The sequence below is a fragment of the Equus caballus genome, chromosome 7 (assembly GCF_041296265.1).
Source record: "Equus caballus isolate H_3958 breed thoroughbred chromosome 7, TB-T2T, whole genome shotgun sequence".
In the NCBI taxonomy this organism is placed as follows: domain Eukaryota; kingdom Metazoa; phylum Chordata; class Mammalia; order Perissodactyla; family Equidae; genus Equus; species Equus caballus.
The window spans coordinates 26,971,921-26,995,723 of record NC_091690.1 but is presented as its reverse complement, the minus strand read 5'-3'; the positions used below and the strand labels follow the sequence as shown (position 1 = coordinate 26,995,723).

The following is a 23,803-nucleotide window of genomic DNA, read 5'->3' as shown; positions in this document are numbered from 1 at the left end:
GCCTGGGAAAACCAGAGTCTTCTCAGCACGATGCCCTCATGCTAGAGCAGAAGGTCTGGCCCTCCCTGAGCTATCAGGAGCTGAAGAGAGTCCCCAAGGTAACGGGGAAGAGAGAGAACCACTCCCAACCCCCCTTATGCCAGCTGCCCTTCTCCCTCACTCTTGAAGACAGACCCTGCTGTCCCCCCACCCCCACCCATGCCTGAGGGGCAATCTAGGACATTCAGAGTAGGCCCTTGGGCACAGGTGGGCTCACTCAGTGTCTGGTACCTCACTGTCAGGCAGGGGCTGGGCGAGCACGCTGGGGGAGGTGGCAGAAGCATAGGGGTCCAAGCGGGAGCACAGCTGGAGAACCTCTGCCAGGCTCACATACTCCTAGGGTGCCCAGTGGGAGGGGGAGGGACAGGCAGAGAAGAGGTTAACAGGGTTCCACCAGGTACCCGACACCCAAACTCCATGCCATAGGGCCATCACTGCATTCAATACAAAATCCAGAACAGGGTTGGAGAGCTCAGCTGCCCCCTATAGCCACAGATGGCTGTGGAGGGAAGCGGGGGGGGGGGGGGGGGGGGGGGGGGGGGGGGGGGGGGGGGGTACCAGAAAAAAGACAGGTAGAACTAACTATTTGAAGGCTCTTCTTGACCTCCACTTTTGAGGCTGCCTTGGCATCCAGGCCCTGCCCCAAGCACACTCTGAAGGCCCATCCCTGGGTTTGCCCTAGGCTGGGGGCAGGAGAAGCAGCCTAGGGAGGGCCTTCAAGAGTCCACAAAGAATCAGAACCCAGCTCCCAGAGAACTCTTCTGTCTCCAACACCTTGGGCATCCCAATGGGGCACACACATGCAGCACTGATCACCAATCACACCTTTCCCGAGGGTCCCCTCGCACCTGATGTGCTGGGGAGGCAGGGGGGCCAGTAGGGGGGGTGCAGGGACACCACTAGGGCCTGAGCAAGATGTGCTCTGAGAAAGAGACCTTAGCAGAGAGCAGCTAAAAGCCCAGGCAGAAAAACAGGTCCACTGCCCAAGATGCTAGCACATTAGATTGTGGGTTGGGAGGTCATACTCCCCTGAGCATATCCTTAGAACCCTGAGCTTATCTAGGTATTGGGGGCATGGTAGGCATCCAAAATTCATGGTGAATTATAGGATCCTTTGGCACAGGATCCTAAGCCTACCCTATCCAGGGGGAGCCCATCTTGGCCTAGCTCCAGAGGCCAACTGTCCTACAGGGGTCATGGAAAAGGAAAATGAGCTGGAGGGTCAAGTGTGTTGTGAGAACTGACGAATGGCAAGCAGAATACATGCAAATTAATATGCAGTTTGATGCTCTGATTTGGCATGGGCTGCCCAGGCACTTTATGGAAGAGCAGGACAGCACACTCACTCAAACTCTCACAAACTCTGGCCGAAGGATTATTGCTACATGCCCTTCAGCTGGGCTCTTGGGAGGGGCTATAGGCGAGAGCTCAGCAAGCAGGCAGACAGGCAGTGGGCACAGCAGAGCAGGCAGTTAGCTGTGATTACCTCTTGTGCTTTGGGGCAGAGCTGAGTGGAAGCAGGTGGGGTTAAGGGGACAGAGGAGGCTCCAGCCTGAGAAGACCCTGGGAACGCGCCCAGAGCCACAGTCCCCAGCCCCACCTCTGAGGACTCGGAGATGAGCAGTTCAGCCTACAGAGAGGGTACATGGTGAGGTGCCTCACTCTTCACACTTAGCCCAGCCACCCCACCCCAGGCCTAAATTGCTTGTGCAGTGAGGCAGGAAGGAAGGGAAAGAGCTCAGGAAACTGGGCTAGTTAGACCTTACATACCAGGCACGCAAAGACTCAGGAAAGAATGGCTTAAGGGGCCTCAACGCCCAGTTCTGAGCCAAGAATCTAGTTCTAGACCAAAGCCCAGGGAGCTCCCAGATCAGGACCCTAGATGCCTATCTTCCCCGTCAAGGTGACTCTGCCCAGCCTTGCCCCTTACCAAACCTCTGAGCTGCCCATCCTCCCCACCCATGCCTCCTGAATCCTCCAGATGTATTCAGTCACCCAAAATGGTAAGTGGGCTCCTGGTAACCCAAAAAGGTAAGGTCAGAAAGGTAACCAAAAAGAAGCAGCTGGTAGCCATAGAGAGTCAAATCCCAGATCTCAGGGCCATTCCTACTCAAATCTCTCCAGTTCAGGAAAATGTCCCCATAATCAACCTCAGCCATTTGAACAAAGATGCCATGTGTTGCTCCAGAGCCTCCCAGGAGATACCTTGGGCCTGAAGCTGGGGCTGACCCAACCACGTTACCTCTTTGAGGGTTGATGAGGTCTTTGGGAAAGGCCTGCCCCCCGTGAGTGAGTGGTATCTTCTTTCCAACATAGTCAGTTTCTCCTTCTCCTGCAAGCCCAAAGTGGCAGAAAATCAGAAAGGAGTCGGAATGATGGCAAGTGAGGAGACCAAGCGAAGGGGGATCCCACATGGCTGGCAAATCTCCACCCTAGCCCTTCTGCATTCACTTCCCACTCCCCCACCACCTCTCCCACCCAACTGACTGGGGCTACCTTCTGCAGCAGCTGCAGGGAGGCATTCTTGTCCCGGGCCAGGCGCTCCGACTCTTGCACAGCTTGGGCCCGGATCTGCCCGGCCTGACTGTCCAGGACTGCCAGGCGCTCCTGGAGGAGATGGTGGTGGTCAATCAGGCCCTGGGAAGACAGGGCTGAGCCCAAGGGGGGCTTGGCTGTCTCTCCTGCCCAGAGACCCTGGGCTTGGGTTAAGGGAATCAATCAACTCTCCTCCTGGCCCCAACTCTCCCCAGGAAAACTCAGGCTGCTGTGGTCAGCTCCTTCCCTCACCTCTCCCTTGACCAGCGACCCCTGTGCCACCAGGCACACCAGCCAGAATCTAAGTCCCCAGATCTCCCTTCCCCTCAACCCCACAGTCCACATGTCCAGAATCCTGGAGACACTGAACAGTTCTCTACCTACCCCCTTCCCCCATCCCCCATCCCACCCCCACTACCGCCACCCAAATCCAGGCCTACCACTTTCCTGGCTTGGACTCTTTCACCAGCCTCCTGCTCCCATTCTCTCAATTTTCTGATCCACTCCACATTGCCAAAATAGCTTCCCAAAATGGCCTTTGAGGTTTGTTTTCATTTGTTTGCATATCTGAATTTTCTAATCTTTCTAAAAAGAATATCTATTACTTGAATAATTTTTTATTTATGTATTTATTTATTTTTTGAGGAAGATTAGCCCTGAACTAACATCTGCTGCCAATCCTCCTCTTTTAGCTGAGGAAGACTGGCCCTGAGCTAACATCCATGCCCATCTTCCTCTACTTTATATGTGGGATGCCTACCTACCACAGCATGGCTTGCCAAGCAGCGCCATGTCTGCACCCAGGATCCGAATCAGTGAACCCAGGGCCACTGAAGCAGAACAAGCGCACTTAACCGCTGAGCCACCTGGCCAGACCCTGGATGATTTTTTAAAAATCCACAAGTAAGGTTAGATAACTCTTCTCCTCAAAATCTTTCAGTGAATCCTCATTACTCACAGGATGAAGCACAAACTCCTAAGCCAGCATTCAAGGGCTCCCAGAACTGGGCCTACACTTTCTAATTCCACTCCCCCGCTGAGCCCTCTATGCTCTCAGCTCGGCCATATTGGACATATTGGACTCAGTTGTGCAGTTTACACTCTCAGGCCTCTCTTATACTGTTCCCTTAGCCAGAATGTCCCTGTCTTCCTTCACCCATCAAGAGCTTACTTATCCTCCAAGACCAGATCGAATGCTATATTTTCTCCAACATCTTCCTTGATCGCCAATTTCTTTGCTCTTTCCTCTGTGCTCAAATTATTCTGTATCACCATTTGCCTTGTTTTATTGTTAACTTGTGAATATACATCCATCACCACCACCCCACCCAGGCTGTCAGATCCAAGGGCAGGGCCAGTGTCTTTTCTGTCTCCATATCCCTAATATGGTTTAGCACAGTGCCTGGCTCAACATTATATGTTAAAAGGAAATGAAAAGATAATAAGTGAGAGAGAAGGATGGTGGCTGGGGAAAATGGGGTGGGTTGATCCCAGGGGGGCTTCCTGAAAGAGGTAGGCTTAAAGCACTACCCTTAAGAACAAGACACAGGAGAGGAGAGAGGGAAGAAGGGAGCTGTCCTAAATCTGGGGTCAAGCAAAGACTGAAGCAGATCAGGCAGCAATCCTCACAGCAAGATCTGCTGTTTCCTGGGAACCTGTTAGGACCCAAGAACTCCGCTAAATGCTTTGCATTTGTTACCATGTTTAACCCTCTTAGAGGGCAGATGCCTTTACGCTTATTTTACTGATAAGAACACTGACATATTTAGGAGCTAAGGTGTCTTAACTGGTAAGTTGTAGAGCTAGGATTAGAAGTAGATCTACCGGACTCCAAAGCCAATACTCTGAACCAGAGTGGAGAGGACAGGGGAGCCTGGGGTGGGTGAGACACTGGGAGCCAGGGAATGGAAGCTGAGCAAGGCTCATGAGGAGCAGCATGGGGAACAATGAGACCCCTGGGTCTCAGCAGCTGAGTTCCAGTTTCCTAGGGGCCAGGGTGGGCATGGGGAGGAAGGAACAAGAGTCCAATACTATCAACCCCTCCAGAACTCGCTGGAGTTTATACCCACCAGGACCTCGAAGGGAAAGGATTAGCTGATCTAAGGCCCTGTGCATTCTCTCCAGAAGGAAAGAGAAAGAGGCTAGAGAAGTGCCAGCCCCTAGCCCCAGTGCAGTACAGTGGGAAGAACAGCGGCTTTGGGGCCAGGCAAGCCTGGGTTCCAATTCTGACTCTGAAGCTTATAAGCTGGAAAGTTTGGTGCAAATATGTTTCTTCTCTGAGCCCTCGTTTCCTTGTCTATAAAATAGGGATAAGAGCACTGGCCTTGTGAGAGAACCTAAAGTCAGCATGAGATAACCCAAGGAAGCCTCTTGGCACACATCAATGTGCTTGGGAAATGCTCATTTTCTTCTGTCCTTTCATCTGCCTCACATCTGGAAATGGAGTCAGGGAGAGTAGCAAGGGATGTGGATTTGGGGGTGGGGGTGGTCCAGCAGCTCCCTTATTCTCACCAAACTCAGGCTAGCTGTCAAGCCCCCAACTCACCATATTTTGACACCCTTCCCCTGATCTCACTGCCCTCACCTCCTACCCACTCACTCCAGCCAGGCAAACTGCACATGCATGCATGTATGTGCACAGACATGCAAGTCTCAGCATGAGTGTGTGAGCCGCCTGGGCCATCCTTCTCGTTCTCCTCCCCAACAGCTTCCTAACCCTTGCTTAACACAAGCCTCCTTCCAAGTTTACTCCCCACCCTCAGACACACACATACACCTCAGCCCCATCACTATGCCCTGGTCTAACTGAAATCAGTAGCAGACAATCACAGCACCCAGAGCTCCAGAACTGGCTAGGATACAATACCCAATACCCTCGTTTTACGGCTCAGCCAAGCCAGGGCTAGAACCCAGGGGATGCTCTTTCTAGGACCCCTGGCTGGCTCTAATATCCAGATCTCAGGTCTCTATGTGTCCCAGCACTTCCATCAGTCAGAGAGCTCTACAAAGGCAGGAGCAAGCCTCCTCCTCTATCTCCATCTTTCACTTCCCTGCCCAGCCAGTGCCCAGCTCCAAACATGAGCCCAATTCACTTTCCACTAGAAGACTGAGGTGAGTCAGGACTTAATAACAACGGCTGCGGTTCACTGAGTGCTCACTATGATCATATCCTATGCTATCTTTACATACATCATCTTGTTTAATTCTCACAACAGCCTGTTAGTGTTTTCGTTTTACAGATGAGAAAACTGAGGCTCACAAAAGTGAGGTCATCAACTGGGATCCAAACCCAGGTCACTGGCCTCCAAACCCCACTGGGTAACAGCGGCAGGGAATGGGGTGGGGCACACCTTCCTCTTTGTGATGCTGCGAAGCAGCTCAGCCTTGCTCCGGAGCAGCCCCTGGCCTGCCAGCTCACGCTCTTCCTCCACGCGGCTTTCCCGCTCCAGCTGCTGGAACTCCAAGTCCTCGAAGAGCTTTGTCTCAGTCTCCAGGGCCTCTGCCTCCTTGAACGACATTGACAAAGGGGTTTGGGTGGTGTTCGAAATACCACTCTGGGCCTGGAAGGGGCCCTGGGGGCTGGACCCAAGGAAATAGGGGAAGGGACCTGCCCCCACCCAACACCTTTTCCTCTGCTTGGCTTTGCCCATTTCATGGGCATCACTGCCTGGAGTAGCAGAAAGGAGAAAATCAACCCCCTCAATCTTTCCCTGTCCCCTCCAAGCCACAGCACCGACCCTGGTGTCCAGGTACTGCAGGGCCCAGTTGGTCCCGTCCCACCGCTTTCCTCTCTTCTGGGCGGGTGGCCCTCGGGGGCCAGGGAAGGGGGGCTGGTGAAACTGACCCTTCTCAGCTGCTCCTGTAACTGTTCCCGCACTGACTCGGGGCAGTTATCGAGCTGCGTCTGGAGCTCGGCGTAGAGCGCCTGGCGGGCCTCCAGGTGCCTCCGTCCCGCGGCCAGCTCCGCCCTCTCCTGGTCAGCGGGAGGGGGAGGGAGAGGGCGGGGCACAGGGGAGAAACAGAACACACACTCCTCAACTCCGGCCCAGCAGGCGGCCGCAGCGGCGATGGGAGGGGCGGCAAGGGCGGGAGAGAGAGAAAGGGTGAGCAAGAATGGGGTGAGGGAGAAGCGAAAAAGGGGCAAGGAATAAAAGAGCAGAACAACCAGAAGAGGGGAAAGAAGAGTAGAAAGGGAAAATCAGGAGGGAAGAGGTGAGGAGAGGGAGAGGCAGGAGCTGAGGTGTAAGACAGGACTCAGAGGTGCAGGGCATGGGCTAACACAGGCAGAGGTGTGGGTTCCCAAGGAGAAATTTTGGTCTCTTAGAGTCCCTTGCAGTAGAAATGTTAGGGTAGGTCCTAAGAAAAAGCCCTGTTTTCTCTCTAAACCAGTCAAGGCCAAAGCTGGTTCCACATCACAAACACGGAGCCTCTAGTTCCTGTTCCTCCCCCTCTTCCACTGCCTGGAGACCAAAATTTAACCCTGGGAAAAAGGGTAGAGATAGTAAGGGTTAAATCCAGGGTTTGGGTGTGAATAGGGAGCTGAGGATGTTAAAGCTACACCGGTGCAGCAGAGGAGACCCCCAGCCCAGCCCCCTTGGCCTCCCTCCCTCCTGCCCAGGGTGGGGGTGGGGTGCTGGCACTGCAGGCTGAACTTCAGCAGGATGAGGGTTGCAATTAGTTGTCCGTTGCCATGGTAATAGGAGCCCCAGGAGTGGGTACAGAGAGGAGGTGGATAGCTCTGTCTGGGGCAAGATGACACCTCTGAGGGTGGGAAGGGGGACAAGGGAAGGAGCTGATGAGTCACCCCTCCAAAGGACAGGCAGAGGAGAAACTGATTACTGATTCCAAAGCCAGAGTGGGGCCTTGGGCTGGGAACTGGGGAGGGAAGTTAAGTGAACCTTCCCCATTGCAGACCACTGCTACCACCACCACCACCACTGCCACCACCATCACCACCACCACCTCAAGTAACTGGGCCCAGAGAGAAAGCAAAGTCCAGGCCTCCAGGTTCCTTCTGAAATGCTGAGCTTCACCCTGGGAGTAAGTCCCTATGTTGAACCCTGGCCCCAATCCCTCTCCACCCTCTTCTACCCCCATCCCTGGAGAGGAGGACCTGATCAGGCCAGCTTCTAGGGCCCAAGTACTTCTCCATCCTGGGACTCAGTCTACCATACCCAATGTTCTGGATGGCTCAGGGGCAGGAGAGGGGGAGAGGCCTACCCATTCCCACCCACTGGCTGGGGTATCTGGGAAACCCCAGGGGAAAGCTAGGAAGGGTAGCCACTGTGTGGCAGAGAGCCCCTGTCCAAGCTCTCCACGGGCCATGCCACCACAACTAGACCTCCTTACTCCTCTGCTCTGGAGGGAAGGCAGGTGGATGGCTGGAGGACAGCCTGCCTCTCCCTGCTGTATAGGACACTGCCAACAGTCTGTGAAGGGAGGACCCAGGCTCTTTCAAATGAGAGGAGCTCTTCAGGCTGAGAAGCTCCTCAGTCAAGCATTTCCCCCAACCTTGTATTACTCCTGCCAATGCCCACTGAGTAAAGTTTAGCTGTGCCCCTTGCCCATTCCTTTCTGATCAAAACCCTGGGGTCCCCCACCAAGAAAGGAAGGAGGCAGCATTAGAGGGGAGAGGCCAAGGGCACAGAGGTGCCCCTGGAGTTAGTGCAAAAGCAGGCATGGCTCAGCCCTGCCTGGGTGGCACTGGCAGTTAGGGGCATGCGGAGAGCCCAGGACAGTGATTAGAGGGAGCGTTAGTGCAGGCCTGGCTTGTAAGCGTGGAGTTAATTTGGCACAGAATTTGGGAGTGTGGTTTTGGGGGCCAGAGCCAAAGCTCCAAAAAAAAAAAGGAAGGAGGTCAAAGAATTCTTAAGAGCTTCAAAATTGAGGGACAGGAGGAAGATACTCTCAAAAAATACAGAAAGAAAACTAATTCTTGGAAAAATACTGTCAAGTCCAGAAATAGATGGTCCCACTCCACTTCAAAGCTTTTGGCACGTTGTTGGGCATCTTGGGCATGGCTGGCACAGACCCTGTGAGATGGAGCAGCCCCTGCAGGCTGGCACGAAATCTGAAAGGGGCAGGGGCAGGAGCTGGGACCATCTGGGACGGGAGGCTGCAAATCCTGAAGGCTCAGGGGAAGCAGAGTCCTGAGGGCCATTTCCCAAAGACCACGACCTGAGCACCTGAGGCATGCTTGGAGGGAGATGTTCTCCAGATGGAGGCACCCCAACCTGAATCACTCCCCAGCACCAGTCCCCCGGGCAGTGCTCACTGTACAAGAAGGGGCTTCGGCACTTCCTAGAAGGGCCATGAAGGGCCCAGAATGGCAGGCACCCAGGCACCCAGAGGTAGCATAGAGACCCAGACAGAGGAAACCCCAGAAACCAGAAACCAGCCCAGCCCCTGGTGGTTGCCCTCCATGCTGGTACCTTCCACAGAGGACAAGGCCTCTTGCCTCTGGGGGGAGCATAGAGACCACCCAGTCTGCAGGACAGATGATGAGGTAAAGGGTAAGGGGCCACAGAAAAGGCATTTCTCCTCTCCCAGGCCACTGGTACCCAGCACTGAGCCAGGCCAGGTGTGGGTTACCTTGTCCCTCTCCTTTTGGATGCCTGTCTCCAAGGTCACCAGCTTCTCCTGCAGCTGGTCCACCGCCTTCTGCTCCTTCTGCAGCAGTGCCCGCTCTGCCTCCCTCTCACCCTGCAGCAGCGCCCGCTCCATTTCAGCCTGGGGGCAACACCAGGGTCCACATCAAGGCCCGTCAAGGCAGTTGGACTCAGGCTACTGTGGGGCCTTCATTCTGCCTGAGTAAGAGTCCAGCCAGGGCCCTCATGGCTCACCTCTCGGGCTGACTCCTGCAGCTGCTGCTCCAGCTCCTTTACACGGACCTTGAGCTGCTCCACTCGCCCCAGCACCTGAGCCCGCTCCTCTTCCAGGGCCAGCACCTCTCCCTGGAGCTTGGTGCTAGGTGCATCTTCATGCTGGAGGAGAGGGAAGCCATAAGCTGAGGAAGCCTAGAGCCGTCCAGGATAAGACTTCGAGAATAGATCCCCATTCCTCAAGGAATTTGGAAGGGGTAGCTAGACTAAGATAGGAGGCAAATTCCCCTCCCTGCAAGTGGAACAATACAGGCTCAGCTAAATGGAATACAGATTTACCACTGAGTGCCAGGCCTGGGTGGGGCTCCAAGGAAAGGCAGGTCATAAAGCATATTTATAGCTTGGGAAATGCGTCAACACCTCCCTCTCTTCGTTGCCTCATTTCTACACCTCTCATGCCTGATCTCTTCCCAAACTTGATCCTTCAATTACTTCCCCCTCACCGGGCCTTGGCATCCACCACATGCCTCCTAGCAGGTCTGACCCCAGCCCCCTCATCCTGTCCACTCCCCTACATCCCACCTCCTGCTGGGTGCTCTCAGTGCTGCTGCACTCCTCCTTGAGATTTTCCTCATCTGAGCGTTCCACACTCTCCCACAGGCGTTGCGTGGCACTTCCAGGCTCCTCGTTGCTCCGCCCAGAGGCCCCAATGGCCCCTGCAAGGCCTCGTGAGGGCCTCCGGCCTGCCAGTGCCAATGCTGCAGTGGCCTCCCCAATGCTGGGCAGCTCCCCGGCCTCAGGTCCCCCGTCAGCCCGGCTGTATTCAGCACACAGGTTCAGGATGGTCTCCAGGCGCTGGCGTTCCTGGGGAAGATGGACAGAGCAGAGCATGAGGGGGAGGAGGCCAGGTCCTGGTGGGACTAGAGCCATGCACAGTGTCCTGACAGAAGAGGGAAGTAGGACACTAGGCACTCGGGGCTCAGAATCAAATCAGGAGAACCCCAACCCCAAGGTCTAAGGAGGCAGAGGGAAGGAGGGTGCCCCAGAAGTGCACAGGAGGAACCAAGCTGTTGTGCCACCTGCCCACATGGCGAGCCCCTCCCGTCTTCCTGTTTCCTTTCCCTTCTCATTCTATCCCCGGGTGGGCTTCCTCGTGGACACAGAGGGACACACCCAGACACACACTGGTAAGCAGACTAAAGACCCAATGAGACACAGACAAACACTCAGGTGATCTTTGTGACATGGATACACATAGATCCACAGACACAACGGCACACAGAGACACCCCTGCACATCAGCACTGACACACAAGGACACATGTGCCCTGGACCTGCATTAACAGGCAGGTACACACAAAGACACCAGCCCCAACATGCACAAATGCACACCGATGCACACTCACATAGATAAACACAGTCTAGCATACAGACAGGTGGGCACCAACACAGACGGCTGGAAACAGATCCATGGGTCCATAGGGACCTCACAGTTTCACACAAAGATGTGCTCAGCATGTATACACCGTGCCAGACAGACCTGGGACACGGTCTTCCTCATCCCCACCTTAACTCCAAGACAGTCTCAGGCAGCCCTCGGCTCCTTCCCAGCTGGGTGGGCTGCTGCCAGGCCCAGGTATGAGTGCTCCCTCGCCCTGCCACTTAATCTGGCCCCTTCCCACACACAGCCCACTCAGATTCTTCTCAGGGGCCTAGGAGACGAAGGAGGGACAGTACAATCATGCTCCCAGTCTGTGGCCCCTCTCCCATTCATAACAGCCCAGGTTTAATGCCTCCCCTAGGCTCCCATGGCTCTCTGGGATCCCTCAACCTCAGGTGTCTCTCACCACGTACAGTTGGCCACGACCCCCTAGACACTTACCCAGCTTCCCTCCTGCTGCTTGCCCAGTTCCATGGCAGAAAAAAAAAACAGGAACAGAGCCTCAGCACCAGGGAGGCTGGGCCAGTGCCCCCGCCCCTGCCCCAGGACCCAGATAAGCAGCCTGGTTGAGGTGGGAGGGGCAAGGCAGACAGACTCCAAGATTTAAAGTGGCAGGTGGGGCAGGTCAGGGCCGGTGGTGAGATGTGTGCTGTGCATGGGGGTGGGGGTGGGGAGGCTAAACGAAGGAGTTGGAGGAAGCTAGGCCCACCACTCTGCCTGTGCCAGGCTCACTGCCCCCTCTCCAGGATGAGGCCCAGTGTGGGCCAAGCATTCTCATCTAGGCCAAGGCAAAAACAATGAAGAGAAGACGTACCAACAGGAAAGACCAGGGTTCCTGCCTCACCTGTCCCCCACCCAACACAAACACACTCCCATAGCCTCACCTCACCCAATGCTGTCCTACCTCTTCTGAAAGGGTCTCCAGGCAAACCTCGGTTCTGATTCTCCTCCTCAAACCAATCCCAGGCCCCCCAGGAACCCCGTTCTTCTGCTCACAGGAGAGCAAGCAGAACCCATTCTCCTGTACATGTGCTCGAGGGTGTACACACCAACCAGAGCCCCTTGAGCTCCCTGTGCTATCTGGGGAATCCCAGCCCCCACCCAGCTCAGATGCCATCTCCAGGACAGCTGCCCAGAGCCACACCCGGCCCCCGAATGCACCCACACGCATGCCTACACACACAATCACAATCACAATCACACAGGCAGGCCCAGATCAGGCCAGGGGCTGACCATTCTGTTCTCTTCCTCTTCCCTGCCACTGACATTCCCCGATGATCCTGCATGGGCCAGGACAAGCAGCTCCCACCCATTTATAGAGACCAAAGAGAAGCAAGAAAGAAGGACCAAGGGCTTATTGTAAAGAGTAAGGCTTGGAAAGATGGGAGACTTGGGTTCCAGTTCCAGCTCTGTCAGAACTTGCCGTGTGACTTTGGACAAACCCATTTCCCTCTCTGGGGCTCACCCTTCTCATCGTTAAGATCTGCTTCTCAAACTGAAAGGTGCAAGGTCTTACCATAAATGTGGTATGTTTTCCTAGAGCTTCACTGTATTCAGGTAAATAACGTGAAACTTAATTAATACATTAAAACAGATGCTATGTTATAGAATAAATGCAAAATTAGCATAAATTTAAAATACAGCCTTGGATGGGGCCGGCCCCGTGACTGAGTGGTTAACTTCGCGTGCTCTGCTTCGGCGGCCCAGGGTTTCATCAGTTCGAATCCTGGGTGTGGACATGGCACCGCTCATCAGGCCATGCTGAGGAGGCATCCCACATGCCACAACTAGAAGGACCCACAACTAAAAATACACAACTATGTACCGGGGAGCTTTGGGGAGAAAAAGGAAAAATAAAATCTTTAAAAGAAAAAAAAAAAAATACAGCCTTGGAGACTACAAATCAAGTTCTTCATGGCACCAGAACCTTGAGATACTGGTCACTACAGTGTATCCTGGAATGGGGAAGCTTAAGAAGCCCAGGCCCTGTCCATGGGCCCCTCCTACTCTGCCAGTTGGCCTGCCCACACTCTGGCAGAGACTCTGCCATGGATGTCGCAGCCTCCCTGGCATCTGCTCACCAGCCTCTCCATCTCCTGCTCCCGAAGCCGCTCTTGGCGCTGCCGCCGGTGGTACTCCAGGAGGTCATCCTCATTGTCGCTGATCTCCGTGATACTATTTTTCCGCTCTCGAGTGACAGGAACTCGTAAGTCCCCACTGGAGAGCTTCCTCTGGCTACGTGGGCTCTGGCGGGGCGAAGCCCCAGTCAAAGAGCCCAGACTGTAGGCCGGGCTCAGCCTGCCACTGAAGCTGCCCTTGCGGGGTGCCAGGGACTCCCCAAGTGTGGGCGAGGGGCTTCGTGTCCTACGGCTCCGTGCCCCCAGCGTTAGCGAGAAGTCCTCTGGTGAAGCCGCATGGGCTGCCCAGCGCCGAGGCCGAGGACTCTCTGCCACTTCCCTGGTTAGTTTAGGATCTGGGGTGGTCCGGGCGGGGATGGGGGAGAGAGCCCGTCGGGACAGGGATGGGCTCAAGGGAGGGAGTTCTCGCATACTGTCCAGGCCCCGCCGACCCAGGCGCGGACTCTCAGGAGGCTGCAGGGTGCGAGTGGCTGACCCATCTGAAAATGTTCGGCCTACCAGTTGGCGTGAGGGGCTGGTTGTCAATGCCCGCTCAGTGCCTGGTGGCTCACGGAAAGGGCTGGGAGGGCGGTCTTGGAGTGTACCAATCTTGTTTCGGGGAGCAGGAACTGGAGGCTGGAACTTGGGGCTGCCAGGAATGCTGGTGTGTTGGGTGCGGGCACCAGAAGCTGGGTATTCACTCAGGCTAATAGCCACTACGGGCAGCTGCCCACCCAGCCGGGGGCTCTCAGTGGCTCTGCGAGCCTCCGCCAAGACAGTGGCTGCAGGGCTGTCTGTCAGCAGACCCCGGAGGCCAGGGCTTGGAGGCCTCTCATGACCCCCCTTCCTGCCTAGCCGGGGGCTCTCAGAGGAGCGGGCACCACTCGGTCGGGACTGTGGGGGCTGCAGGGCCAGATGGTAGCTAGAAGAACGGGCAGGCACCAGTGGGGGCAAGGAAGGTGCTGGCTCCTGCCCACTGGGTGAGTGGCTGGCACAGCTTCCACTGCTGGCTGGTGAGGAGAGTGGAGAGAAAGCTGGAGAGGTGTTCTCATAACTGGAGCCCACAGACATGGCACCAGGGCTGACTGGTGGGGACAGCAGGTAGCGCCCACCATTAGCCATCGGCGACAGTGGGGAAGTTGCAGCAGGCTTCTTGCCAGCAGCTCCAGGATCCTCTAGCACCAGTGAGTCCATGATTTCCTGCAGGTCCTTCTCAATAGAGCTCACCAGGGAACTGTGGCTGGCACAGGCCGAGGGTCCCCGGGTTGCAGGCTGTGGGGTGTGGTTCCCATTCACCAAGCTTTCTGATTCTGCTGAAAGGAAATCCAAAAATGCCTCAGGCCCTGGTCTTTGACTTTGGGGAGCTGCATATGCTCAAGAGTGAGGGCACTTCCTCACCTCTTCTTAGCAGAGTAAGGCTGCAAAGATTCTGAAGAAAAGGCCAGAAGATCTGGGTTCCAGTGCCAGGTCTCCACTGACCTGCTGTGCAACCTCACCCAAGTCACTTGCCCTGGGTTTCCCTTCTGTAAAGGAAGAGGATGGGCAAAGCTCTTCCGGCTCTAACATTTTACGACTTAGGACAGAGTTGGCAACAATGCCAGACACTTCTAGGCCTAGTTGTTACCAACTCACCCCAAGACGAGGTTCCTCCTTGCCTTGGTTTCTCTAACCTCCTATACCTCTCCTTCAGGAAGGACAGGTAGATATTCTGCAAAGGGATCTGTGGAGCTGGCCAGATGTTCCAGGGGGTCCCAGTCATTTAGGACACTAGAGCCTCCCAACACAGGAGCCGAGATCCAGGAAAACACACACACAAAGTCTCCAGGGCTGAGTGAGGTATGTGTACTGCATCACTTTGTCCAATCAGAGGCAAGGGAGGGGCCTGGCACCGATGGCTAGTTCCTGGAAGCAAGGCTGGGCAGAAACTAGGTGCAGCTCAGTGCCTCCAATTAGCCCATTAAGCCACGCCAGCAAAAGCCTGCCTTTGCCCTGCCCCAGTCCTCATCAACCAACCAGAAGTCCCTGGAACCACTGCCCCAAACAGCTGAGGGAGTGGCATGCAAGGCTAGGGTGGGGGCAAGGTAAAGCTAACCAAGGAATGGACTGGGAACCCGGGTTTCTGAGCCCCCCAAGGCTGGAAAAGACTGGGGAGTGGAGGAGGAGAAGGAAAGCCTTACAAAGGCTTTTTTGCAAGACTGAGTTTGAGTCCAAAATTATGCAGACTGTGCAGGACCACAGTCAGAGGGGTTGCCATGGATACTGATGGTGCCAGTGACCAACTACCTTTCCTCAGCTCCCCAGACTATCCATTTAAGCCATTGATGCCACCCTGTTAGATATACCTGACATACATGTCCACCAGTCTCAGTACCATGTTGACACCTGTCATGCCATAACCCCTCTGAATGCCTGTACAAAGTCTGGGGTGGTAAGCCCACTGGCAGCCTCCTGGTCTATACCCCACCTTCTAGGCAGTTGGGGTAAGGAGGGCTGTGCTGGTTCCCTGGGACAATCACCAATTCTCCTCTGGGGATCAATAATTCACACACAAACTGCAGCTGCTCCACTGAGTCATCAGCTGGCATGGCATGGCCTGGGGGTGGGGCAGGGCCCAAAGACACGATCACCAGCAGGTGGTACCCACCAGAGCTTACAGGGGTTCAACCTAATGCTTCCTTCTGCCCCATCAGGCCACCCTGAAGGGTGAGGCTCCCTCATGGTGACACAAGAGGGTCAGGGTTGCAGACACTGAGGTGGCATCTTCCAGGGCAGTGGGATTCTGGTTGGCAGAGCCCTCCATCCTTCAAGCACATGACTCCCTAATTCCAGCCAAGCAGTACTTCTTGGATCTCTCCCAGTGGCCAGACTGCCTGGCACTCTCCACCAGCAGCCCATGGCAGGTGGCAGCAAGCCCAGATCATGGATATTGTCCTGCCCTGACACCATGGCTGGAGCATGGCTGGAGTGGGCAAGGAGGAGGACTGTCCAGGAGCTCCCATAAACCCAACCCCCTGCCCCAACTGGGTACCTACCTGGGCCAGGACTGTAGGGGGGCCCGGGGGCCCGGCCCCCTGCCGGAATCATGCTCTTCATCCACTTGGCTTCAGCCGGGTGGTTAAAGCGGAGGAAGGTGGACTGACCCAGGCACAACATGCAGCCTGTGGAGAAACCAAGCACTTGGAAGGGCAGGCAGGGCTGAAGCAACCCTCACTTTGCAGCAATAGTAGACTCACCTCAGGTTCCAAAGAGCTATCCCCACCTGCACTCACAGTGTTCACACAGTCCACACCTCACCCTACCTGTGCTTGAGACGGGGACCAGCAGAGCTCCACAGCACAGAGCAGAGTGGAAAGCACACTGGTTTGTGAGTCCCAAGATCCGAGTCCTAGTCGTAACTCTTCTTCTTACTACTTGTGAAATCTGGGTGAAGTCACTTCACCTCCCTGAGTCTAGTTCCCTCATTAGAAAAATTAAGACAATACCACTGACTTGCAGAGCTAATTCAACAGTGTACGTGAAACTGCTCTGTAAATGGAGAAGGTTCTTCAGAGAACATAGACACCCATGTCCCCCCAACTCAACCTGTACCCATGGACCCATCTATCTGCCCCTTGAGTGGCAGGGTCAGTTTGAGAGGCAGCAACTTCCAGGATCACAAAAAAGCTCTGAGATAGGAAACAGGGAAAAACCATAGATCAGCCAGATGCCCCTGCAGGAACCAAAATTTCCTTTCTGGCTCTGACTCGTTCCGTTGTCATGTGGTCTTAGAAGAGCTGCCACCCTCTTGACAGTAGGGAGTGGCCACCACCCCCCTTCTCTCTGATAAAGCACTCTCTGGCCTGACATCTTCCTGATCTTTGGTCGCCCCTGGAATGTAGCCAAGCCTAGGCCAACAGGCTCAGCCTCAGACAAGCGCATTCCCAGGCAGTAGACACAAGCCCAATCCTGCCCAGGAAGTGTGAGTGCACAGAAGGGGGAGGGTATGTGGGAGCCAGAAAATGTAGCCAGCGGCACTAGGATTGTGCACAGTGGTACTAGGAGTGTGCACAGCAGCAGGTGTGCCTACAGGCACCTAAGCCTGGCTGGCAGAACTCCTCCTCCTGGCCACACCAGGTGCTCGAGGGCTCCTGCAAAAGACGCTATGTTGGGAGAAGCCAGAGCCCTGGGTTCTCTACCACCCACTCTTCTAATTGTCCACACCCCTGGTCCCAGGCTCCTGTCTACCCAACTTGGTGCCTTGGCACCCCAAGCTTCATGCCAGTTTGAGCTAAGACTGGCAAGGAAGTCTACATTCCTGGACACTGAGACAGTTCAGCTCAGGAAGGCCACAAATGCATGGGGCATCCCAGGCCACGTGGGTACCTTGGGAGGCCCCCCACTGAGCAGCTCAGGAGCCTCTTGTTGGAACCCAGGGCATTGCTGTGGGTGGGAGGGTTAACAGGCTGAGAAGCCTTTTGCAGATAAACATAGTGGACAAAGATACCCACTTCTCTGGCACACCCACAGGCCCTCCCCGGCAGGCGGGCACCAACAATTCTAAAAGTTGATGGGTGGTTAGGAGAGCAGGGAGCCTTCCCTGCCAAGCCTCCAATCAGAGGAGCTGATCCCAGAGTAATCATAACCGGAATAAATAATAGCCAACCACACCGTCCGCCTAATTACAACCGCAGCTGTTTCAGAAAGAGACCTGCCAGGTCACTCCCTCTCCTTTCAGCCATTTAACAAGCTAATTAATGATGAGTTTGCAGGGTCTAGACAGACCCACTCAACCCTAGATTGACAGGGGTGCGGTGAGGGGGAATCGGGAGCCTGATCACACAGTCCAGGCTGGGAAGGAGTTGGGGAGTCTGGGTGGATTCCAGCCTATCAATGCCAGGCCCACCCAAGGAGGCTGTGGGCACCTAGGGACCCTCAGCCCTGGCTTCTATAGCTGTGAGTTCCCAGCCCCCTCCTCTGCCCCTCAACCTCCTCCACACAGGGGGTGTGGCTATGCTGCCTCTGGGCTATAAATAGGTGATGCCAGGCAGCAGAGCTGGATCTGTATTAATAGAGCCAGCAGGAGGGCAGTAGGACTGAGAGCAGCCCAGCTCCTGCCCAAATTAACTTTCTATTTGCACTCAGGGGCCCCAAACATTGCCCCAACTCTGGTCCCATGCCCCCAGGGGCCTGACCAGCCTATTTCTGGAAAGAAACCTCCTTTCTGACCACTCCTGCCCCACACTTCCAAAGGTCAGCCCACTCAGGAAATGCAAGAACCCCTTCTCATCCAGGCAAAGTTGTGGTCTGTGCCTTCCATGCCTAAAGGGGCTCAGGGCCCAGCTGTGTGCAGGTAGGTAGAGGAGCTGCACATCTGGAGGGAAAAAAACAGGGCAAAGGAGAGGGTGGATCCCATCTCTAACAGATGCAGAGGGGAAATACCACACACTTTCACACAGGCTCATACACATACACACTCACAGAAACACACAGACTCACAGACACGGGCATACATGCTCACACACTCACAGAGCAATAGTCACTGCCTAGCTGGCCACACAAATAGAATGGACTGGCCAAAGGAAGGTTCAGGGGACGGGAAGATGGGAGAAAGGGCCTTGGCCCTTTCCACCAGAGACCCCTCTTAGCCATAAGGCAGGCTCCCATCATCATAACCAAGACCCCTCAATGCCATCCGGAGGCAGTCCCACGGAGCAACTGTCTAGTGCTGGGCAAGATGAAGTCCACCCAGCGAGGAGTGGCTCCGAGCCCAGACCTCCCCCTCAGAAATGTTCAAGGCTCACACAATTGAGTCTCAAAGCCTCAACCTCCCAAAGAGGGGCCGAGGACCCCATCCCCCTCCTCGCACCCCACCTCCCGACGCCCCTCCCAGCCCGGGTTTCTCCAAGCCCCGGCTGCCTGGGGGCTGCGGCTGGCCCGGCGCTGAGGACTCACCGCCGAACCCGGACCTCCGGACCGCTCGCCCCCGCCAGCTCGGGCCTTCCAGGTCCCCGGCCCGCCCCGGGCCTTTGAGGGGGCGGGCCGACCTCCCGCGCCGCCGGCTCCAAGCTCTGAGCAGCTAGAAGCGAGGCTACGAGCGGCCACCAATGCCCGAGGAGGGGCGGGCTGGCCACTGGCGGCGGGGGAAGGGAGCCAGGGAGGGAGGGACAAAGAAGAGGAGGAGGGGAAGAGGAAGTGATGGAGAAGAGAGGGGAGCTGGATGGAGAGGGCGGGGCGGGAGAACGCAGGGAGGGAGCCGGCTGGGCTCGGGATTCCAGCGCCTAGGGCAGGAGTAGAAGTGGGGCAGGGAGGAAAGGTTCAAGGGAGGTGACAGAAAGAAAGGTATGAGGTAAATACAGGGGCCAGAGGGTGAGGAGCCAGGAGGCAGGAGTGAGGAGAAACGGGGTCTTACTGGGAGCCCTCTGTGGTAGGAAGTCACCAGAGGGCTGGGATGTGGCCACTTGAGCCTCTGACTGGCTGGTCACCTTGGGCCAGTCCCACCCTCTGGCCTTGGATTCCTTAGCTACAGAGTGAGGAGCTTGGCTTCAATGACAGCAGAGGTTAAGCTCTGACATTCCAGAGCTCCATATATTAGAGCAAAGAGTGGAACTCCCAGGGATCCAGCTAGGTCACTAGGTCCAGCTCTGGCCCTCAGTCTGCCACTGTGACATGGTCACTCTCAGGCTGGGAGTTCAGGCTAAGGCAGTGCTCTGTGCAACTGAGTCCAGCTTCTGCCTCCATCCCAAATACCTCCTCTTTTGCCCCCACCCCCACCCCGGCCCCACTCCCAGCAGCTCACCTCACCCCATGACCTAGGCTGGACCAAGGCACTGCCCTTCCAAGGCATCCCACTGCCCTGTGGGCTCCAGAAGCCAACCCTACCTCTTCCCAACCACAACCACCAGTTGTGCTAGCCCCAGCAAAGAGCTCTCCCATCCCAGTGAGGTACCCTTTCCATCTGGGAAACACAGTGCCACCTGCCTCTGGAGCCTCCAGGGTCAGGCTGAGGCTCTGGGCCAGACAAATACCTACCACCTAGCCTGGGCCCCAGAGAGTTCCTCTTATTCCAGGGATCTGGCTCGGGACATCAGAACCTTAAGGGACACACTGTGTTCTCACAGACACACTCTATATGCTCAGAGCTCACACGGCCCCACACTCTTTCTCTCAGATACACACCACTTGCTCAGCTGTGCACACTCTGAGTCACACAGAGTCCCGTCCCCCCCCAAGTTAAACAAGCCCTGTCTCACACACATTTATTCTCACATAACAATCCCACAGGCACCAACTGCCCCTCTTAGTTACACACTCACTCAGACACATATCCTTTTACTCAGTCCCTGGAGAGACTCTGAAATCAAAAGTCAATCTCTTTAGAGAAATAATCAAACAATTTTTGCTGAACACCTACCCACACTGCTATACGTCTCACACATACTCACACGCTCACACATACATATGCATCTTACTCCCCTTCTGAAGGAAAAAGGAAGAACAATATAGAGTCAAATGCAAAATAGCAAGAGTCTTTTAAAAAAAGTATTTCCTCAAGCGTGATTCATCGGTCTGGAAACTGTGACAGCCAGCTGGACAAACCCAGACAGACACGGAGGATGCCTGCCAGTGAGAAACAGGGCAGGAGGCAGGCACAAGAAGTGGGGAGCTAGGAGCCTTTGCTTTTTCTCTCCTTCCTTTGAGCTTTATTAGTCAAGCTCTTTATCAGCCTTATAACAGAGGACAGTTGGAGGCTTCACTCCCATTTTACAGAAAGAATAACTGAAAACTGGGTGGGAGAGGAAGAGGCTCAGTGTCCTGGATCCCAGAGAGAGGCAGCAGGATAACCCAGGAATCCTGGTTCCCCATCCACATTCCAGGGAGCCCTCCCTGCTGGCCCTCACACAAGCCCCTACCCACCAATGAGGGGCTTAGGGAGTGAAAGAGGCGTAGAGACAAGGGCTGGCAGCAAATGCTGGGGGTGGATGGGGACCTACTGTCTAGACAGCCTGGGCCCTGAGCTGTGTGGCATTCTGGGTCCTCCCTTACTTAGTCCCCTCCCAGATCTTTCATGTGGTCTGGCAGCGTGGTCCCAGGGCGGGGCAGCCTAGACCCAGATTGAGATTCCTCCTCATTTCCTTGGTCCTATTCCTAGCTCCACCTCTTGCTCTGTACAGAAGAAGGCAGTGTGGGATGTGCTAAGATACACGGGTATGGGAGTGGAATCAGGATCTTCCTGGCACCATCACTTCACGCTTCCATGTCCACAGCTCTAGCTAAATGTTGGCATCTGCTTTCTGCCTGCCTCCCCCTGCCCCTGGCCCAGGCATATTCCTGCTGGAAGAGCCTGTCACTGCCATCTCTGCTCCTCATGACATGACGTATGCCTCTCCAAGTTGCCTATGGCTGGCACAGTGCCCAGAATGATGCATCTAAGGCCTGGCCCAGCCAGAGCAGGCTTCTTGTTATTTCTAGAGTAGCCCTCTGTTTTGCAAAGAGGAGGGTCCCCTCTACAAGGCTGGATTAGAGAAACAAGACAGGGAAAATGATCCTCTTGCACATATGGCCACAGATAGGCATGCAGCCAATGAGTTCTCCTATATACATAGGAGTACACGCATGGACACTTTGGTACCATCAGTCCTAAGTTCACCCCTGCCCCCTACTTGAACATTCTGATCCATAAACACAAGGAAAGAGACAAACATAGAGATACACAAGCCCAGAGTCACAAACACATCCGGAGATACATAAACACACTCTAGTTACACAGACACACAGAGATAGCACATGCACCCCCGAGCCACCCAGTTTCCAGGGAAACGCACTCCCAAGAATGTCCGGAGTGGGGCCATGCAGGGCTGGGCTTGGTGCCTTGCTCCAGAGATGAGACAAGGAAACCCTTAGCTCCTGGAGCCCAGGGGAGGGGGAGTGCTGGGGAACAGAACACCCGTTCCTTTGTGCCTCTGCCTACCCCTCCCCAGGCTGCCAAGCTTCTGAGACAGGCGGGCCTAGACAAGAAGGCTATGGGGGTGGGAGGGAGAAAAAGGGAAGGGGGTTTAGGGTCAGAAGAAAGTGGGAGGGTACATACTTGGCAGGGTGGGCTTTTGGCTGGGGAAGAGTTGGAGTCACTGGGGGCACAGGAAATGCCTAAGAATTCCATCTTGGCCCAGGCTCTCCCTTTTCTCAGGGAACTAAATGATGCACTGGGAAGACTGGGCATGAGAGGCCTACAGAGCATTGGTTCCTATTCCCTGCTCATAACACACAGGGGAAGAATGTTCTTGCCCACGAATGTGAGGGAACTGGGGCCAGGGGAGTAAGGACTGGGCTCCTTCTCCAGCCGTCTTTGAACTCTGCCCCTACCCCTCCTTGCTGCTCTACTGTTTCACTTCCAGGCACCCAAATCTCGGGGAAGATGCTCTCTTTGAGATTGAAGAGGACTGTCAGGAACCCGATGGCATCACAGCCAAAGCCCCAATTTATGGGGGTTCCTTCTCTCATCCAGAGTCAGAGAACTTGAAGCCCTAGAGGAGGCTTCTGCAGGCAGACCTGCCTCCCTGAAGTCAGTTGTCCCCCTCACTCTCCCAAGGGTGAGAAGAAAGGAATAGGGCAAGGTTGGGTCTCCTGGGTCAGCTGTGAAGGGAGTAGCATTTAAAGAGACCCCAAGGGAACAGAAGAAGAGAGGAAAACAGTGGAGTGAGTGGGATTTCCACCGCAAAGGAGCTTCCAGCCAGTAAGAGTTAAGGGTCCCTGGAAAACAATGCCAGGACATCAGTCCTCCTACTCAGAGCCAGGCTTAGCCCAAAGCTCCTATCTTCATGTTAACTCCACCTCTACCCCCAACCCAAATCTGCTTCCCTCATTCCCCTAAAATGATGAGTCACTGAATAATTGATACCTAGGACAAACACAACTAATCTGTCAAAGTGCCACCTGGACGGACCCTTTACCTGCCCGGTTACCATAGTAACTAGGGGCCCAATTTTTAGAGCTACCTTACACAACAGAACCTCCTCTTGCTTTGGGAAACAGGGTAGTAACCATATTCATGACCCAAAAGCTAATGTCAACAATCAACAGGAGTGGGCATGTCCTCACGTACTGCCATCAGATTTTTGCCCTTGCCCCATCCCCACTGGGGGATATTGTCCTCGTCTCCCTGACCTCTACAGCTTTTCAGAACAATTTCCTCTCCAGCATCATGTAACAACGCATTGTTTCCCTCACTGCTGCTCCAACTGCTCTCCCCTAACAACCACAAACGACCACCACACCACTCCCCATGCCCTTTGATAGCAGGAATCGAAACCTCTTCTCTCCCCATGGTGCGGGGAGGCCAGGGTAGGGGAGACCAGAGAAGCAAAAGCAGGTTGAAGCTAAGTCTGGATGTTAGAGGGGTTTGGGCTGTTGTTTAGGCACATTCAGATGCACCTGAGCACCCCACCCCCAATATGGCCACTCAGGCAGTTACCATGGCAACCACCACAGCAGGCTTCCCCTGTACCTATTATGAAGAATTTTTTAAACAGACGCCCCCTTTCTTTGGGGGTATCAAACCTTACCCTGAGTGAGCCGGGTGGGCTGCTGGACAGGGAGCCCATCAATGGTGCAGGCATTGCCACAAGGGTAGAGGGTGAGGGTGCCCCGCAGGTTCTCAATGTAGCAGTGCTCTGGAGCCAGGCCTGGACCCTGCAATGAGATGTCTCTGGCCGCAGAGCCAATCACTGTCCTCCCTGAAGACAGGAGGTAAACTGAGTCAGAGGGGTTGTCCAGGCTAAGGAGGCAGGGACAGAGCAAAGAGGGCCATGATGGAAATATATTTCCACCTCCTACTCCAAGGAGAGTCACTGGCCACCCCTTTTGGGCCCCTGAGCC

General features: G+C 55.1%; 1 protein-coding gene across 50 annotated transcripts in view; it reads right to left on the bottom strand.

Moving 5' to 3' along the window:
• PHLDB1 (pleckstrin homology like domain family B member 1) overlaps positions 1-23,803 on the bottom strand; it is a 46,022-nt gene that overhangs the window by 14,926 nt on the left and 7,293 nt on the right. For 15 of the 50 annotated variants that reach the window (XM_070273716.1, XM_070273702.1, XM_070273705.1 and 12 more), the window contains exons 4-12: positions 23,491-23,661; positions 15,985-16,110; positions 12,917-14,265; positions 9,978-10,259; positions 9,417-9,557; positions 9,166-9,303; positions 5,925-6,080; positions 2,536-2,646; positions 2,282-2,371 (exon numbers count right to left, since the gene is read on the bottom strand). In XM_070273716.1, the coding sequence (XP_070129817.1) occupies positions 2,282-2,371; positions 2,536-2,646; positions 5,925-6,080; positions 9,166-9,303; positions 9,417-9,557; positions 9,978-10,259; positions 12,917-14,265; positions 15,985-16,110; positions 23,491-23,661 (2,564 nt within the window). Of the gene's footprint in view, positions 1-2,281; positions 2,372-2,535; positions 2,647-5,924; positions 6,081-6,418; positions 6,548-9,165; positions 9,304-9,416; positions 9,558-9,977; positions 10,260-12,916; positions 14,266-15,984; positions 16,111-18,883; positions 19,384-23,490; positions 23,662-23,803 lie in introns of those variants that run through there. The other 35 variants (XM_070273703.1, XM_070273707.1, XM_070273709.1 and 32 more) reach the window with 8 other exon arrangements.